The sequence below is a fragment of the Neoarius graeffei genome, chromosome 20, assembly GCF_027579695.1.
Source record: "Neoarius graeffei isolate fNeoGra1 chromosome 20, fNeoGra1.pri, whole genome shotgun sequence".
NCBI classification, from domain to species: domain Eukaryota; kingdom Metazoa; phylum Chordata; class Actinopteri; order Siluriformes; family Ariidae; genus Neoarius; species Neoarius graeffei.
The window spans coordinates 46,244,495-46,262,958 of NC_083588.1; the positions used below are offsets into that span (position 1 = coordinate 46,244,495).

Below are 18,464 nucleotides of genomic sequence, written 5' to 3' on the forward strand. Positions count from 1 at the left end.
ATTTTCTGCTCTGTCCTTTTGCAATCACCTTTCCAATGTGTTCTCTCTCTCTGTGTGTCTCTCTCTCTCTCTCTCTCTCTCACTCAGAGGGAGCATGATGTTGTGTTCAGTTGCTGTGGTTTCCTGTTTGTAGGTGGGAGAGACAGGTTCACTAAATTTCTCACTACATTTGCAAAATAGCCGAGTAAATGCAACATGAAAACAGTTCTCGACTGCTCTGAACTGTCGTGATGATTTATGCAACGGTATGAGTGAGTGCATGGAAGCTAAATGTCATGGGGTTGGCAGCTGAGAGAAAGGGGAAACTCTCTGAAACGAAGCACAATCTCTTCTTCAAACAACCCACCCTATGATGGGTGGCTGTTAATGCGTTGTTTAATAAAAAAAAATAATTCCCTTTCATTGAACTAATCAAGTTTGAATAAATGCTCACTTCAGAAATGTGAACGGGTTACATGGAGATTATGATCCACGTGATCGTTATTAAGCAAAGATTGTGTAATATGATGTGGTTGGATATGTGATAAAAGGAAATGTTGTGTTCCCTTGTGCTTGAGTGATAAGGTATTAAATTCAGTTTCTTTTAAAGTACATGACAAATTATATCTCTGAGGTTTGTGTCTCCAAAAGAAGGACATGAAAGTGTGAGGAAAAAATGGCACCAAGCAGAAGAAAACAAAAAAGAACAGTCTTTAGATACAAGGGCAGAGCTGAAGCCAGGCAGACGAATGAGCAAGAAACCACTCGGAGAGATTAGCTAAGAAACTGGAGGTGGAGGCTACGACGACATGCAGAAAGAGCCTATGAGGAGGAAGAAACTGAGCGGGCACAGGAAAGATAAAGAAAAAAAAGTTTAGGGATGGCCTATTTTTCTACAGCACTGATCTGTGACTGATGTGCTTGCTTCAGTTGAATATGAACTGTCTGGACTGATGAAAGACTGTTAAGTCAGAATCGGGGGGGAAAAAGTGGCAAGAGGCTTAAGCGTAGATGAAAAGTTGGAGAACCAAGATGGTGAAACTCCGAGCGTGAACTGGTGGTGAATTTGCTCTGGTGTGTGACGTGTAACGACTGGCCTCTGGTTCGGCTCAGCACCCTGACAGGCGGATCCCATCACCTGCTGCGACGCTGCCAGTAAGTCTCATTCACTTTTGGTCATATTGTAATCCTTGTTAAAGAGCACATTTTGCTTCATGGGTCAGAGAGCAATTTTAAAACAATATTGAGTATGATTTTAATAAGTAACTGCTTCCAGTGGCTTCTCACTGTGTTCAACCTCAAAACACCATCAAACTGTCTGTTCTTTCGTTTACTATCATGATCAGGTTTATATCACCAGTTTATTGACCAAAGGTCCTTTGGTGGTCAAATGGTCTAGCAATGGTACACCACAACATGGTCTGTTAAGGAAACCTCATTTTCACACACTTCTTGCTTCTCCTTTTTTATTGCTACTGAAATAAAAGATTTCTTATACTGTACTTAAGTCTGAACTGTACAGGATCGGTTGGATTAAAGTGCCGGCGTCCATGTGATTTCTTAAGCATTGATGCATTTCCTTTTCTTTTTTTAACTTTCTCTTATTTCATGACAGTTATTTCATTATTTCGTTGCATTAATGTTGTAAAGATGTCCACAGCGTGGGCACACGGTAAGCGTTGGTTCAGATTCACCTTGGCATTTAGAAATGCTCAGGGTGACACAAAATGGAGGTGGATCTGCTGTGGCCCTGGTTTCTGGGGTTTAGGTGAAAGAGGCCCTGCAGATGTAGGTGTAACAGAGATGCCTAGGCCAAGTCAATTTCTTGTGATGTGCTTTTTTTTTTCTCCTTTTTCTCATCTAACTGCAAAATACAGGAAATCCGCTTCCTGGCAATGAACGCACTCACATGCGTACATATAGTCACGGCAACAGAGGCTGAGAATACGCAGCACTGTGATGGAACTGATGCCGTCAGATTAATTAGATTATGAAACTGTTAAAGTGTGACTGAAATCATTTTGTCTTCAGATACTGATGCTATATCATTACATGTATTTGATTAATAATGTTTACATGAACAAGTATATTACCCCCCCCCCCCCAAAAAAAAAGCTTTGGAAACCGTCCATTAGAAAGAAATGTTTGTACTAATTAAAAAAAGAGAAAGTAAGTAAAAAGCAACTTTAAAAAAAAGAAATCACGCAAAATTGCCAATTAATATATTTCTGAAGAGAGCGCTATCTCTCCGAGACAAGAAAATCGACTGGCAGCAAACATGCAGAACTTAAAGAAGAAGAAAAAACCCCAACCAAAATAAAAACTGTCTCAGTGGCGGCTTTACATTTCTCCTACAAAATAGTTTGACTGCCAAAAAGCAGGATGGAAAATACAAAAAGTGAGCTTTCGTTAATAACCAACTAGCTACCTAACAAGCTAACATTAGCTATAAAATAGTTTATGTACAACGTACAGTGCTAGGTAGCTTTCTGAGCATTTAGTTTGATAAAATTAGCAATCATGCTCGTTAACGAAAGCATTTGCAATTGGCACTGACTAGCTGGCTAGCTAACAAACTAATGTTGATGATTTAAAAAAAAATTAATAGTTTATATAATCATGAAGTTTGGTCATTTTCTGGCCATTTTTGTCATTTAACCCTTTGGTGCCTGCCCAAAATTCCCCTATTTTCACTGATACCTATTCACACAAAAATATTTTGAGGTTAAACTTCAGGATACCCGTCATGCTATACCATTTTAAATAAGTGTCGTATGACCTTTTTTTTTCTGGTTTGTTTTCAAGGTATTTTTATTTTCATCATGTCATTGTTCCTGGAGGAACGATATTTAAAGGGTTTGGCACCACTACTGAAAAATGAACAAATATACTAGTGATCAAGAATGTTGCACTTAACACTAACTAGCCATCTAGCTGCTTAATAATAATAATAATAATAATAAGGCGGCACGGTGGTGTAGTGGTTAGCGCTGTCGCCTCACAGCAAGAAGGTTCTGGGTTCGAGCCCAGTGGCCAACAGGGGCCTTTCTGTGCGGAGTTTGCATGTTCTCCCCGTGTCCGCCTGGGTTTCCTCCGGGTGCTCCGGTTTCCCCCACAGTCCAAAGACATGCAGGTTAGGTTAACTGGTGACTCTAAATTGACCGTAGGTGTGAATGTGAGTGTGAATGGTTGTCTGTGTCTATGTGTCAGCCCTGTGATGACCTGGCGACTTGTCCAGGGTGTACCCCGCCTTTCGCCCGTAGTCAGCTGGGATAGGCTCCAGCTCGCCTGTGACCCTGTAGAACAGGATAAAGCGGCTAGAGATAATGGATGTATTATTATTATTATTAGTGACAGCCTATTTTTACAGCACAGCAAAAATTAATAATAATCGAAAGCACTTTTGAACGCACAGGTTTGTCATGCAGCCCGGCTATCAAACAGCACTTTATCTGTGGAATACGCATTTAACATGACGTTTAAAAAGAAAACTTTGTGACTTTCCTCTGACCTCCAAGACAGACCTGTCCTCAGAACAATTCTTCCGATTCTTATCAATTTTGCATGAGTGAAAACGAGCCCTCACATATATAAGCAGTAAACATGCTCCGAATCGTTTAAATACTCTTTTTAAGCCTCTAAACCTTCTCCTTGCTTATTATTCAGTTCTTTATCCTCAAGCATTTATTCACGTCAGTGAAACTAATGTAGTAGATGGTTTCTGAGAAAAGTGGTTCCTTGCTGCAAACTAAACCTCTCAACTTGAAGCTACAGAAAAGCCACCAGTGGTCGGATGTGCTCCTTTTACAGCCAGAAGCATGCTCTGTGAACCTAAATAATAATAGTTCTATAAACACTAACACGAGATCAGATTTACAGCGAGATGAATATAAAATATGGTTGTAATTAAGACAATACTTGTGCACTGTCGAGAATAATCATGTACCTCAGAGGATGAGTGTAAAAGTGTTTTGTCTCGTGTCTTTCTCAGCTTTGAGGATAGATTAGTATTTTTTTAATGATAAACTAATTAAAATGCTGATTGATTTCTCAGGTATGGATTCCACTGCACTTTTGACTGTGGTATGTGTGGCAGTTGTTGTGCTCTTCATCTTCCTGATTGGTCTTTGCTTGAACTGCAACGGAAACAACCAACCAAGTAAGATAAGAAATCACAAACCAGATCACTTCAAATGCAATATATTATAAATATGAACTCCATTTTCCCTTTAAAGCATTGTGTAAATCATACGTTTTCTCCCTTTGTTTTCTTTTAGCATACATTAGACAACAACATGATCCACGCAACAGTTACGCACCGTAAGTGATGATCTATTCACTGCTTGTTCTGCTTCACCTTTTCCTATTCTGCTTTGGTTATACTTGTCTGTGGGTTCTTCAGGTTTTTCGTCTGAAGAAACTTTGAACAGTTCTATGTAAGACCCGAAAACAGAGGGTTTCCTTTCCAGAAAGGGTTCCAAGTAAAAGAAGACAGTTAGAACCTTTAAACCAACCAAAAAAACATACATGCACGGAATATGATCGAATCTCAGTCGAAGAATTTCTACTGAGATTTGATCATATTCCATTTTTTTACACACACACACAGGGTTAGTCAAAATTATGTTAACACTTACACTACTGTTCAAAAGTTTGGGGTCACTTTGAAATGTCCTTATTTTTTGAAAGAAAAGCACTGTTCTTTTCAATGAAGATCACTTTAAACTAATCCGAAATGCACTCTATACATTGCTAATGTGCTAAATGACTATTCTAGCTGCAAATGTCTGGTTTTTGGTGCAATATCTCCATAGGTGTATAGAGGCCCATTTCCAGCAACTCTCACTCCAGTGTTCTAATGGTACAATGTGTTTGCTCATTGCCTCAGAAGGCTAATGGATGATTAGAAAACCCTTGTACAATCATGTTAGCACAGCTGAAAACAGTTGAGCTCTTTAGAGAAGCTATAAAACTGACCTTCCTTTGAGCAGATTGAGTTTCTGGAGCATCACATTTGTGGGGTCGATTAAATGCTCAAAATGGCCAGAAAAATGTCTTGACTATATTTTCTATTCATTTTACAACTTATGGTGGTAAATAAAAGTGTGACTTTTCATGGAAAACACAAAATTGTCTGGGTGACCCCAAACTTTTGAACAGTAGTGTAAATGGTAGAAACCATTTATTCACAAAACATACATCATATGTGCAAGATGATTTACAGGACGGTCTCAACCTGTTCGCCATCGTGTTCAACACAAAAACCAGCACACAACAGAACCATTTAAAGAATAATAAAAATAAAAATAATCCATTAGTGTGAACATAATTTTGACTAACCTTGTAGTAAAGACCCCATGAATGACCCCATTTTAGCATCAAGCCTTATTCTGCTTCTGGGATCAGATTTATTTTATTTTATTTTTTGTAAATTTATTATTGATTTTTTTTTTACTGACTTCCACTGTACGTGTCTCGATGATGCTTATGGCATACATTTCTCTTTGTGTGTATTACATCTCACAGCTCTCTCCCTTCTGACAGGAACTTTACAGTTGTGCGCTCCTGTAAGTAAAAAAAAAAAAAATGCATTCACTCAAAACAAGGCACATCTTAATGTGAAACTGAAATGTGACACTGTTAACAACAGACCAGGTCTAGATCTAGATTCCTAATGAGCAAGGCAGAGATAACTGTGGCAAGGAAAAACTTCCTGAAATGGTGTATGAAACTTTCAGAGGAACAAGACTCAAACAAAACGTCTGAGGAACCTTCTCTGGACCCCAGATAGATGGATTTTAAGCTTAAGTTGTGATGAATTAAATTCGTACCTCATTAGTGCCGCAGTAGCAGGAGGATGTAGAAGGAATCTCATCGTGAGCAACTGCAACTGGAATGAAATTGAGGTCAGTAAAAAAATAAAAATACACACAGGAGTCACCAATCTGCTGAATCTACGGTATCTGCAGTGCAGTGACTGGCAGCAGTGGCACGTTAACTTGTCAATCATTTCATGCACAATTTGATTAATTATAGACTTCGCAGTGTGGGACGTTGGCACAGTTGCTGCCTCACATCTCTGGGGTCCCGAGTTTGATTCTGAGCTTGGTTACTGTCTGTGTGGAGTTTTGCATGTTCTCACTATGTTTGTGTGGGTTTCCTCTGGGTTCTCCAGTTTCCTCTTACCTCTCAAAAAACATACCAGTAGGTGGATTGGCTGAGATAAATTGCCTCTAGGTGTGAACTGTATTATTTCCAGCCAGACTGAATGTAGTAAAAGTGCAAATAATTGCGTTTGCATTTTTGTACATAGTATAACATAGTATGCATTACTATACATTGGTGTAGTGGTTAGCGCTGTCGCCTCACAGCAAGAAGGTTCTGGGTTCGAGCCCAGCAGCCAACGAGGGGCTTTCTGTGTGGAGTTTGCATGTTCTCCCTGTGTCCGCGTGGGTTTCCTCCGGGTGCTCCGGTTTCCCCGACAGTCCAAAGACATGCAGGTTAGGTTAACTGGTGACTCTAAATTGACCGTAGGTGTGAATGTGAGTCTGAATGGTTGTTTGTCTCTGTGTGTCAGCCCTGCGATGACCTGCCGACTTGTCCAGGGTGTACCCCGCCTTTCGCCCGTAGTCAGCTGGGATAGGCTCCAGCTTGTCTGCGACCCTGCACAGGATAAGTTTGAGAGGTTGATAAATGGTCATTTCCCCCCCCCCTTCCCAGATAAGAGTCACTACTATTATTTTTTTATAAAAAACAGACTTCATGTTAAAACTCTTAAAAATGTTATAATCATGTTGTCTGTTGTTGCCCAAATGAGGATGGGTTCCCTTTTGAGTCTGGTTCCTCTCGAGGTTTCTTCCTCATGTCGTCTGAGGGAGTTTTTCCTTGCCACCGTCGCCACAGGCTTGCTCATCGGGGATAGATTAGGGATGAAATTAGCTCATATTTAAGTCGTTCAAATTCTGTAAAACTGCTTTGCGACAATGTCTATTGTTAAAAGTGCTATAAAAATAAACTTGAAATAAACTTGATAAGCAGTTATGGATAATGGCTGGATGGATGAATTGCTGCACATGCTTCATTGGTGGTTATTGGCCAAAAAAGCAAGTTTGATCTTTTTATTTATTTACTTACCACAAAAAAAAAAAAAAATTACACAGTCAGTAGTTTTCCCATTCAAAAAAAATCTTCAAATACAATTTTCCCATCAGTATATACAGTATATGTGCAGATGCGCCCGTGCCATACATAATTAATGTGATTTATTTAGGCAGAAGTTACAAACAGAAATGTATTTGCACCAAATTTAGACACCACCAATTCCCATAAACTTCACTTCAGGATTTCATGATGAATGCATGAATTACGTTGTTACATAGCTTGCTAGCAACCTTGGATATGGGTTTATACAATATATTAGATTAGCATTAGCCAGTTAGTGCTTAGATTTAGTTGCATGATATAATGTTTAGCCTAACAGACCCTAAACACTAAAGTTGCCTAGCATCTACTGGAGATATAAAATTAGCTAAGCTAAATACATAACTGGCAACATTAGCACAGTGCTGTGTTCATAGCTGGCTAACTTAGCTAATGCTGCTTTAAAAAATAAGCCATCTTTATTATCTTGGTGTTTTGGGGGTGTACATAGCTACACTCTGTGACCAGTGCTATTTTGAGAGCAAACAGTACATAGACAATGACTTTTAAAGCTAGACGGCCTTTCGATTTCATAAAATTGGGGAAATTTAGTTCCTTCTGAAATTTGGTCATTGTGAGAGATGTTTATTTCTGTAATATTTAAAAAAAAAAAAACATCAAGCCATTCTGTGGCTGGGAAGTTATTTAATTTGAGGGCATTCCCTCGCAAATAATGTGCATGAAATCACTCGCTTCGCACAGTCAAGCACACAGAGGAAGTCCATGTGCTCATGCACAGGTTTACCTGCTTCTTTTTCTTCTTTTCCTTCTTCTTTTGGGTTTTACGGCAGCTGGTATCCAGTGTTGCATTACTGCCATCTACAGGTTTACCTTTGACCGTGCACTGACTTGACAGTTCCATCATTCTGTCGCTAAACGAACAGCTGATCACACCGAGGTGCTCGCTGACCGCCGATATTTATTAGTTTGGTCCGGCGTTTCTTTTCCTTCGCAACATAACATCTTTTCTTCTCGCTTTCCATTACTGTAGTGGGTCTTTCATGTTTCATTCGTGTCCTCCATTTTTCTGTCCTGTTTCAAATTTGTATCCCACAATGCCTTGCGTGAGCGGGGAAAGCCCACCACGTGATGCATGACGCAGTATCTTGAATTGGGTCATGGTGAAGCAGGAAAAAATAGTGGAGAATTTTGGGCCACTTGGGGCCTAAATTTATTAATTGTTCTATTTAAAAAACCTAACAAAATTGGAAGTCTGTGATTTGAATTCGGTAGCTTTCAGTCCACTAAACAAAAATAATTGGGTGTCGGGGAAAATTCTTTTTATGACCTACACTTGAAAAATCTGAAAGGCAGTCTAGCTTTAATAAGAAGTTTGGGATGATTTATGAGATTAATTTCATCTCTTAGACGCAGAGCCTCCTTCTTTCGCTATCGTACCAGTTCAGCCACTTCAGCACCAGCTTATCACGTGAGTCTGATCCTCATCTATGAACACACATTTACACTTGTACATTTTGCACATAAGCCTCACGTTGTGACACAGCTCTGTTGTGCTCATCAGTTCTCCATCGATGCCTGATGCAAGACGGATCTCAGATCGTCCCTCCTCTGATGGTGAGAACTCTTGCTTCCTGAACATGCACCCAAGAGATATTCAATCTTTAGCTTTAAACGTTAGACTGCAAAGCAAATTAAACTGTTATCAGTGATAGTGTTTGGACCTTAATCAACTATTTCTGTTTGAACTGTTTGTTTAATGATCAGGTGGAAGTCAAAGTGATTACATCAACCAAAATGGTGAGGGGGAGAAAATACAGTAATAAGTCATTACTTATTGCTTTTGTCTAGTTGTTGAATGAAGTTTGAGCAAGAGAAGGTGTGTTGGGGTTGAATGGACTGATTATGTGTTTGTCCACTAGAGACACATTATGCAGCAAGCTATGAGCAGTCTCCTGAAAAGACCCCGGACTATCCGGACTATCTGTAAGAACATGTTTATTTCTTACATCCGTAGATTAATGGAGCAGTTTAATCCAAAGCTGGTTTAAACATTTTCAGTTCAAGACCCAAATCAGAATCATGGAACTTCTCCTGAGCAAAATCATCCTGTACATCAAATTCTGATTGAATGGATAAATAAATCAATAAATATACACATCTTCTACATGAATGTCTAATTTTATTAGAATTATTTCAACACTCATGTAAATATGATTGGATTTGTTCCAAACTCTTCCACATTGCTCTTCTTAGGGACGTTTTACCAAACGACCAAAACGACCAGAACGACCAGCATAAACTCGGCTCTTCGTTGAATTCAGGTGAGTTCAAGAAATCAGGAGGATTTTCTTTCTTTTTTTCTTTCCTTTTTTTTTTTTTATTAAGGCTCAAAACAAAAGCTTCAGTCGCATACCGTTTTGCAAGGAACGTTGAGGAAAAAGTTCAAATTTCACACCAGAACACAGCTGCAAAAGTTTGCACACCCCAGGACAAAATGCAGAAAACAAAAATACAGTATTGTGTTTCTACTGTGTATGCGTTTTCTGCATTTTGTGTTCAAGTCATTCTTCCACATCATTTAACAAGAAGAGGTTCAGCATCTTGGGTTTCCTAGACATTCATTTATTTTCACTAAATTGATCAAATAATCTATCGTCTATAGGTCAAAAGTTTGCCTCTTTCTTTCTGAACGTGATGTAAATCATTTTTATACCACAGCTCTGTTGTGAAAGTTCAAATCCAGTCACAAGACGTTGATTGATTTTCTATAGCAGCTGTTCTAACAACAGTTCCGGCTACAAGGTTTATATTAATGCATTTTCGAATATGTTATTGTTTCTGTAGTAATAATCGTTTGACATGGTGCTGTTGGTGTTATTATTTAACAAAGAAAAACGTATCATTCTTGATGTGTTGAATTTTCTGTACAGAGACGACCAACAGTTCCTTAAATATACAGTACTGTGCAAAAGTCTTAGGCACGCTATATATTTTTTTTATTTATTTATAGATTTCTAGTTTATGACTTCTACATTATCGAGTCAGAATTTAAAAAAAAAAAAAAACATTTTAGAGTCCAAACATTCGTTTCATTTTCCAGCACAAAATTTAAAAAAAAGTTTGTATCTGAGCCAGGGCTTTGAACCAGAATTTTTTTCCTATTGGTTCGTTCCAAACAGAAACGGAATTTTAACGTTTCCAGTTTTGGGTTCCACCATTAAATAGACGTTCCCGAACCGGTTAGAACAAAAAAATTTTGTTCCCAGAACGGTTAATTACGTTCCCTGTCAGCTGTTTAACAAATGGCTATAAAATTATGTCTCTGTCTCATCCAGCTTAAGCCAAATGTAGGCTAATTCTATTACAACCTTCATTAAATAAGACAAGAAATAATTCAAAACAATTATTATTTCAAATGTTGGCAATTTGGATTCTCAGTATGTCTTCCCATCTACACAAACAGAAAAAGTGCCAAAAATGAAAGATAATTCGTTTAGTGTGTTACCAAAGGCTAGTCAGGCCCTATGCATTGATAGGCTAACAGAGGTTAACGTCATTTAATGTTCGCGAGCCTCTCATTAACGTGGACAAATATATTGATATCGTGTTTGAAATTGACGTTTTTGAATAACAATAGACTGCAATATTTACCTCTTATTTAAGATGTGGAGACGTGATAGTAGTCTACCCTCCCGTTCCCTACATTCAGTCAGCGAACGTCACACAGGAAGTGAACCCCAGCGGGTCATAGAAACTTGCGCAGGAGAAGAATGACTTTTTTATTTGTAGGCTACGGAAACTTTGAGGAACGAAATAAAAACCGGTATTAACCGGTTACCATTATTTTTAATGAGCGTTTCTGTTCCGGAACATAAAAAATAAAGTTTCTGGTTTCGTTTCTGTTCCATGTGAAATAGAAAAAGTTCCCGGTTTTCGTTTTTGTTCCTTGAACCGGTTCAAAGCCCTGATCTGAGCAGCATATTACATAAGAGAGCACTTTTCAGGTTAAAAAAGAAAACATAATGAAGGCTGCTGGGTTTTGGTACAAAATGAAGAAGCGAGTGTGACAGTCAAAGTGTCCAGAAGAACTGGGGCTGGTTCTGTAAGACACTCAGTAAAACCTACAGCTCATTTCCTTATCAAACTGCATTCACTGTACCTCAGACTACTATTTTTTTTTTTTTTTATTTTAAGCAAAGGGTCGTCTCACACCATATACGGACTTTGTTTCATTTATTATGGCTTACTGATTACTGTTTATCATACACTACTGTTCAAAAGTTTGGGGTCACTTTGAAATTTCCTTATTTTTGAAAGAAAAGCACTGTTCTTTTCAATGAAGATCACTTTAAACTAATCAGAAATCCACTCTATACATTGCTAATGCGGTAATAGAGGCCCATTTCCAGCAACTCTCACTCCAGTGTTCTAATGGTACAATGTGTTTGCTCATTGCCTCAGAAGGCTAATGGATGATTAGAAAACCCTTGTACAATCATGTTAGCACAGCTGAAAACAGTTGAGCTCTTTAGAGAAGCTATAAAACTGACCTTCCTTTGAGCAGATTGAGTTTCTGGAGCATCACATTTGTGGGGTCGATTAAATGCTCAAAATGGCCAGAAAAATGTCTTGACTATATTTTCTATTCATTTTACAACTTATGGTGGTAAATAAAAGTGTGACTTTTCATGGAAAACACAAAATTGTCTGGGTGACCCCAAACTTTTGAACGGTAGTGTATTTTTTTTTTAAATATTGAAACATTTTATATTATTTTTTAAGCCATTTTTGGTCTACAGCATTTCTTTACACGCGCCTAAGACTGTAATATATATCATGTCTAATATTGCAATTTTCCACTATTTCCTGGTTAAATAAATCAAGGGGGAAAATGGTGAGGAGTAAAAGCATTACCTGTTGTTTTCATTTTTTCTTTAAGATTCAGTTAGTTTGTTTTGGAGAACGTGTGATTAGAGAGATGAGAGAATGTGTGTGTGTTTTTTTTTTTTTTAAATTCACTCAAGGTCACAACACAACTTGGACAAGAACAAGAATCTTTTGGTTCTTTTCAAATGTTTTTTCTGTTCTTGTACGTTCTGAATTGTTGTCTCACTCCAGGATGCACCAGCATTTAATTATTTACATGTTTGCATATTTTAATTTAAGGCGATAAATACTTCCATTAGGAAATCATGGGGAGTGCAAACGTTTGCGCATTTTAAATATAAACTTTATGGAAATATATATATATATATATATATATATATATATATATATATATATATATATATATATATATATATATATCACGGGCGATTGCTCTAAGACAACGAGGGAGGCTCAGCCTCCTCTAAAAATGACGAACATCATGTAGGATGAATTGCACTAGGCTTATGTTATAGCCGACCTTATAACATTGCTATTTCAGATCCAGAATCATAGAAATATATGTGCTCAACCCAACTACAGTGCGAAATCATTCCGTTATAACTTTCCCCAGTTCGCCTAATGTGTGCGTGAGCTTTTCCCCCTCGTGACAGCGCGATGCAGCCCAGCCTCAGTGGAATGGGAGCTATGTGCTTGTCAATCTCAAAATGCAAGACGATTATTGGACAAATACTGCGAAAATGCCCGCCCACGGACTCCGAGCCTCACATGGGAGGGACATGGCAGTTTCCACGAGGAGACTGGTGATTGGTGAAAGCAGCCGGATATTTTCTTTGATTGACAGCTCGTTTCAACTATAGACAGGCAGCGGTACAGTGTTGCCAGATTGGGGGTTTCCCGCCCAATTGGGCAGTTTTAAGTGCATTTTGGCGGGTTTTGAACATATTTTGGGCTGGATAACGTCAGCAGTATCTGGCAACATCAGTTCAGTCCCATGCGGATTCGCAAGTGCTGTGGTGTATTGTAAGAGATCAGCTTACATTTCGATTTCATTCATTACATACGGTTTCTACCAGCTTTTTTAGTTTGTATATATATTCATTGTAAATAAAGTGTAAATATAGTGTTGTCAAGTTTGCTATCTTAGTTCCAGAAATTTCATTTATTTGAGTGACTGAACTTGAACTTGAGGGGGCTAGTCAGCTAGCAAGAAAGCTGCGCACGGATGCCAAGCATTGCTGATTTAATTTTGGCGAAGCCATTTGCCAGTCTTCCTTTCGAGGAAAAAATTAAAATTAAAGAGCAGGGTAGACCAACGCCTCAAATTGACTTGGTGAAAAAGGTCGGGAATAATACTCGTTCCTTTCAGCTCTCCTGGTACGAGAAAGTGAATTGGCTAACAGCAAGTGACCCACATCAACAACAGTAAATAGGCTACTTTAGTAATATGTCATGAATGGACCAAAAATATAGAATCTATTTAAAATGTTTATGCTGAGTATATTATATTGGAATATATGTTTTTCTGGATATGAATTAAACACTGCTACAATTTGGAAAACATTTTTAAACAGAAACACAGCCGAGGTCAATTTTTAAACAACATGCCACAATTTTAAAATATAAAATGTTAAAATATACCCCCCCCCCCCCCCCCCCAACACCACCATCATGTATATTGGACAGTAGGCTAATGGGCCAAAAGAACCTGTTATTTCACAGTTTGTGACCCTGCCAACAATCAGCCAGATCAGAGGCAAGAGGATGGGCAAAATTGATGTGTTTTTTCTTTTAAAATATGGAAATATCGTAACCGACCAGCCTCCCCTGTTTGAAAGACTACCAGCTGCCACTGATATATTTCGCTTGTATTCATGTTTCTGATCACATGGAAAAACACATGAAGGCGCATGTGAAAATGTGAAAAATAAAGCTACATGCTTTACGTGTGTGTGAAACAATGTGAGATATCTAAAAGCCACATGTCAAAGTCACGCTCCAATCATGTAAGGGAATATTTATAATGTATGAGCTTTTCAGAATAAATGAACACCGCTTTCTGTACTGTGGTGAACTCAAAAGGTCCTTGTGGTTTCTGTGCTCGTTTTCTAGGCCAGAGTTACCAGAACATTGAAAAAGATGACAACGATGATGATTCAGGTAGGCTATGGGCTGGAATTGAAATAGGCCTGTCCCAGTGACTCATCGCACTCTGCACAGTGTAACACCGGTTTAATCTAATCTGTACTAATGTTTGCTCACAGACAGTCAGCATTATATAAATGTCAACGAGGATGGAAAACATTCACTTGGAACTCCTGGTAAGTTTGAGGATGTTTACTTCTACTTCACACGGTCTTTCTTTATACGTGACCTTCAGTTTGAGGTCCTGGATCTGGGTTTGGGTTTGGAGGACTTTTAAAGAGTTTAGAATAGGACCTAGAGACTTAAAGGAACAGTCCACCGTACTTCCATAATGAAATATGCTCTTATCTGAATTGAGACGAGCTGCTCCGTACCTCTTCGAGCTTTGCGCGACCTCCCAGTCAGTCAGACGCGCTGTCACTCCTGTTAGCAATGTAGCTAGGCTCAGTATGGCCAATGGTATTTTTTGGGGCTGTAGTTAGATGCGACCAAACTGTTCTGCGTTTTTCCTGTTTACATAGGTTTATATGACCAGTGATATGAAACAAGTTCAGTTACACAAATTGAAACGTAGCGATTTTCTATGTTATGGAAAGTCCGGGGGCGGCACGGTGGTGTAGTGGTTAGCGCTGTCGCCTCACAGCAAGAAGGTCCTGGGTTCAAGCCCCGGGGCCGGTGAGGGCCTTTCTGTGCGGCGTTTGCATGTTCTCCCCGTGTCCGCGTGGGTTTCCTCCGGGTGCTCCGGTTTCCCCCACAGTCCAAAGACATGCAGGTTAGGTTAACTGGTGACTCTAAATTGACCGTAGGTGTGAATGTGAGTGTGAATGGTTGTCTGTGTCTATGTGTCAGCCCTGTGATGACCCGGCGACTTGTCCAGGGTGTACCCCGCCTTTCGCCCGTAGTCAGCTGGGATAGGCTCCAGCTTGCCTGCGACCCTGTAGAAGGATAAAGCGGCTAGAGATAATGAGATGAGATGAGATGGAAAGTCCGCACTATAATGACAGGCGTACTAACACCTTCTGCGCGCTTCGGCAGCGCATTGATATCTGAGCTCCATATCAATGCACTGCCGAAGCGCGCAGAAGGTGTTAGTACGCCTGTCATTATAGTGCGGACTTTCCATAGCATAGAAAATCGCTACGTTTCAATTTGTGTAACTGAACTTGTTTCATATCACTGGTCATATAAACCTATGTAAACAGGAAAAACCCGGAAGAGTTTGGTCGCATCTAACTACAGCCCCAAAAAATACCATTGGCCATGCTGAGCCTAGCTACATTGCTAACAGGAGTGACAGCGCGTCTGACTGCGTCTGACTGACTGGGAGGTCGCGCAAAGCTTGGAGAGGTACGGAGCAGCTCGTCTCAATTCAGATAAGAGCATATTTCATTATGGAAGTATGGTGGACTGTTCCTTTAAGATGTTTAGCTCCATGAGCTCCTCACTGGTGGTAGTGGTGGCTCATTGGTTAAGGGTTTAAACTAAGAACTTGGGGGAAGTCATGGCCTAATGGTTAGAGAAGCAGCTTGGGACCAAAAGGTCACTAGTTCGAGTCCCTGGACCAGCAGGAATGGCTGAAGTGCTCTTGAGCAAGGCACCTAACGTCACTCTGGATAAGATCATCTGCTAAATACCATTCATGTAATGTAAGAACTGGAAGGTTGCATGCTCACATCCACACAAATGACAGGGTCACTGTGGGCCTATGAGCAAGACAAGTTCGTCCCCAATGGTTCATCTGTATTCCAGTCCAATTGTAAGTGTCTTTGGATAAAGCTACCTTGAGCTGGCCTAGTGGTTAGCGTGTCCGCCTCTCGAGTGGGAGATTGCGAGTTCTACTCACGGCTGGGTCATACCAAAAACCATCATAAAAATGGTATGGCATGCTGCAATACAGATGCGAGTGGGGAGTCAAACTCTCACGGTTACCAGAGGACTAGCCCCCCACTGTAACCCTATAGGCGAGAGGCCGAGGGCTAACAGAGATCGGCGCCGCCCAATGCGCCTGATTGTATGGCGCGGGAAGGACTTGGATAAAACTGATACCAAATGATACACTTAAATTTTGCATCCTGGTTCTGCAGATAAAGATCACTTGTGCAATAAAGTTCGTTCCACAAATGGAAGAGAAGGAGATTGTGAGTTCATATCTCAAAGATGCCACAGCTATCCATGGCTGGGAGTAAAGGGAAAACAATTGGCCCTGCTCTCTGGGTGGGATGGATGGTATACTCTTTCTCTCTTGACAATACCAGTGACGGTAGCCGATTGCAGGCATCTGTGAGCTTGTGTATTTGGAAGAGGGCAGATAGCACTTTTTAGCATGGGCTGTGTGTTATGCTGCCCTATGATGCAGAAAAAAGGAAAATCTACAAATTAACACGTAAATTAAACTATAGTTTATGTGTAATTCCTTCCAGTTGGATCATTCGATGGCTTCAGCAGTGACGACAATGGCAGCTCTGAATACGTAAACGCGCCGAACCTACAGTAAGCTTCAGATTCTTTGTTGTAATGACGACACTTTGTGCATTCAGTGTAAGCCCGTTGCTATGCACATTCATTACAGATACTGAACTTACAAATGTTTTCTTCTTTCTGATCCTCCTCCAGTAAGTAAGTCCACCTGCGCTGATTAAAAACACCAAGACTTGAAGCACCATCAGATTATACAGGAGGATTTTTACACCATAAAATCATATCGAATGGGAAACTTGAGCTTAACATTTTGTCTCTACCACATGTGGACAAAAATGTTAGACGGATGGACGAAAAGATCTTAAGAAATCAATTCTGTAAGAAAATTACAACTGCTGAATTATATCTCACCGTATTTTTTTTTTCCTGAATCCTGTTGACAGGATTTGCTGACAGTTCCTGAGAATATTAACTTTTACTCACTTATATTTTCTGACTTAAAACATTACTTTTTTTAGGTTTGTTTTACTTTTTTTTTTAATTATAACTGCGATTAATCCAGTTGTTCTTTAGCTGTTGTATGTAAAGTAATGTAATGCTCTGTAACATTGTTGTCTGATAACTGAAATAAATTATGCACCACCAAAAACATTTCTCCAACACTACTTCTTTCGGCTGTTCCTGTTAGGAGTCGCCACAGCGGATAATGTCCCTCCATCTCCTCTCGTCCTCTGTATCTTTTTTGTGTAGCACCAACCATCATACCTGTCAACTTTGAGGTTTGAAAAAAAGGGATATTTCCCAGATTTTAACTCAAAATAAGGGAAAATTTCGGAAAGTCGACCTTTCCGAAAATTTCAGAAAGTCGGTAATCGAACTGACTTTTCTTCACAAAATTAAATTCGTCCTGCCATTTGGGCAAGTAGCGGCAATACACCTTTTTTGGTTTTGCCTCGCTCCTTTCTTTATTCATGTCTCTAGTCTCGCCGTCTACTGAAACTCGCTCCCTGAGGAAAGAATTACGACCATCTTTTAGTTTTGTGAGAAGTTCCGAGCAGTGACCTTGGTCAGACCATAGATATACATAGAAGACTAGATGCCTCGTCCCCGTTGCCCGTCAACGAAGTCGAACGTCCGCACATGGTGGCCATCTTACCTCAGACAGCTGGCTTACCCATTACATTGTGTTGGTAGCGATATGTACTTTTCAGATGACCGTAACTTCCTCAAATTTTAGTCGATATTCAAACGGTTTGGTTTGTTATATAAAAAAAACAAACGGAAGTATGTATTTATGATAATGATGAATAATCATTTAATGTTTTAAAAAAATACGCATAGCTTGGCGAAAATATTTCAGTATACTACAGACTGTAAGACAGGATGCATGCTGAAATTCCTATGCTGTGAGAAGCCTAACACTGCATACTTATGGATAACTGCGGCCTTAGGACAAATAACCATACAATTTATTTCCAATTTTTAGTGAAAATATTTTTACATGTGATAGGGCCGTAGGGGAAGCTAAAGTTAAATAAATAGCTTTAAAAAAACCTTCAGAAATACTTCATCCACCTCAAAAACCTAATGCACTCACATCATAGCATAATAACAAATGCACTGCCCGAGTAAGTAATAGTATAAAACAGTGACAGCGACTCACGGTAGTTTGTGACAAAAAAAAGCACTTAATTAATCACGTGGTTATACTTCCAAGGATAAAAAGATATCTTTACATTTACAAAAAGAACATTCAAAGCTGATTATCATGTCAAAGTCAATAGAGTGCTCCGAGATGATGCTAAAAATAGTAACACTGCGGTCCGCACGGCCATCTTGGAAGTCACTCGCTCCAGAGCGCGCATAGAGTACAC

The 18,464-nt window shown here is 39.4% G+C and overlaps 1 protein-coding gene across 2 annotated transcripts; it reads left to right on the forward strand.

Annotated features, from left to right (window-relative positions):
- Nucleotides 1-690: 690 nt before the first annotated feature.
- Nucleotides 691-17,239, forward strand: lat (linker for activation of T cells). 2 transcript variants are annotated; one of them, XM_060901812.1, is made up of 13 exons: nucleotides 691-1,134; nucleotides 4,034-4,138; nucleotides 4,257-4,299; nucleotides 5,506-5,546; nucleotides 8,548-8,608; nucleotides 8,702-8,754; nucleotides 8,905-8,937; nucleotides 9,060-9,123; nucleotides 9,394-9,461; nucleotides 14,140-14,187; nucleotides 14,292-14,348; nucleotides 16,593-16,662; nucleotides 16,786-17,239. In XM_060901812.1, exons 2-13 carry the CDS (start codon nucleotides 4,036-4,038, stop codon nucleotides 16,790-16,792), a joined length of 648 nt encoding a protein of 215 aa, XP_060757795.1. In that variant the 5' UTR covers nucleotides 691-1,134; nucleotides 4,034-4,035; the 3' UTR covers nucleotides 16,793-17,239. The 2 variants fall into 2 exon arrangements, with proteins under 2 accessions (XP_060757795.1, XP_060757796.1); XM_060901813.1 differs by having other exon boundaries at nucleotides 692-1,134; nucleotides 5,524-5,546.
- The last annotated feature ends 1,225 nt before the right edge of the window (nucleotides 17,240-18,464 follow it).

What these genes read in the sequence shown, in the direction of transcription:
- lat (XM_060901812.1), top strand. Translation starts at nt 4,036, where the DNA reads ATGGATTCCACTGCACTTTTGACTGTGGTATGTGTGGCAGTTGTTGTG. An exon ending in AGATCGTCCCTCCTCTGATG is followed by an intron (nt 8,755 to 8,904) that starts GTGAGAACTCTT and finishes TTTAATGATCAG; the next exon opens with GTGGAAGTCAAAGTGATTAC. An exon ending in TGACAACGATGATGATTCAG is followed by an intron (nt 14,188 to 14,291) that starts GTAGGCTATGGG and finishes GTTTGCTCACAG; the next exon opens with ACAGTCAGCATTATATAAAT.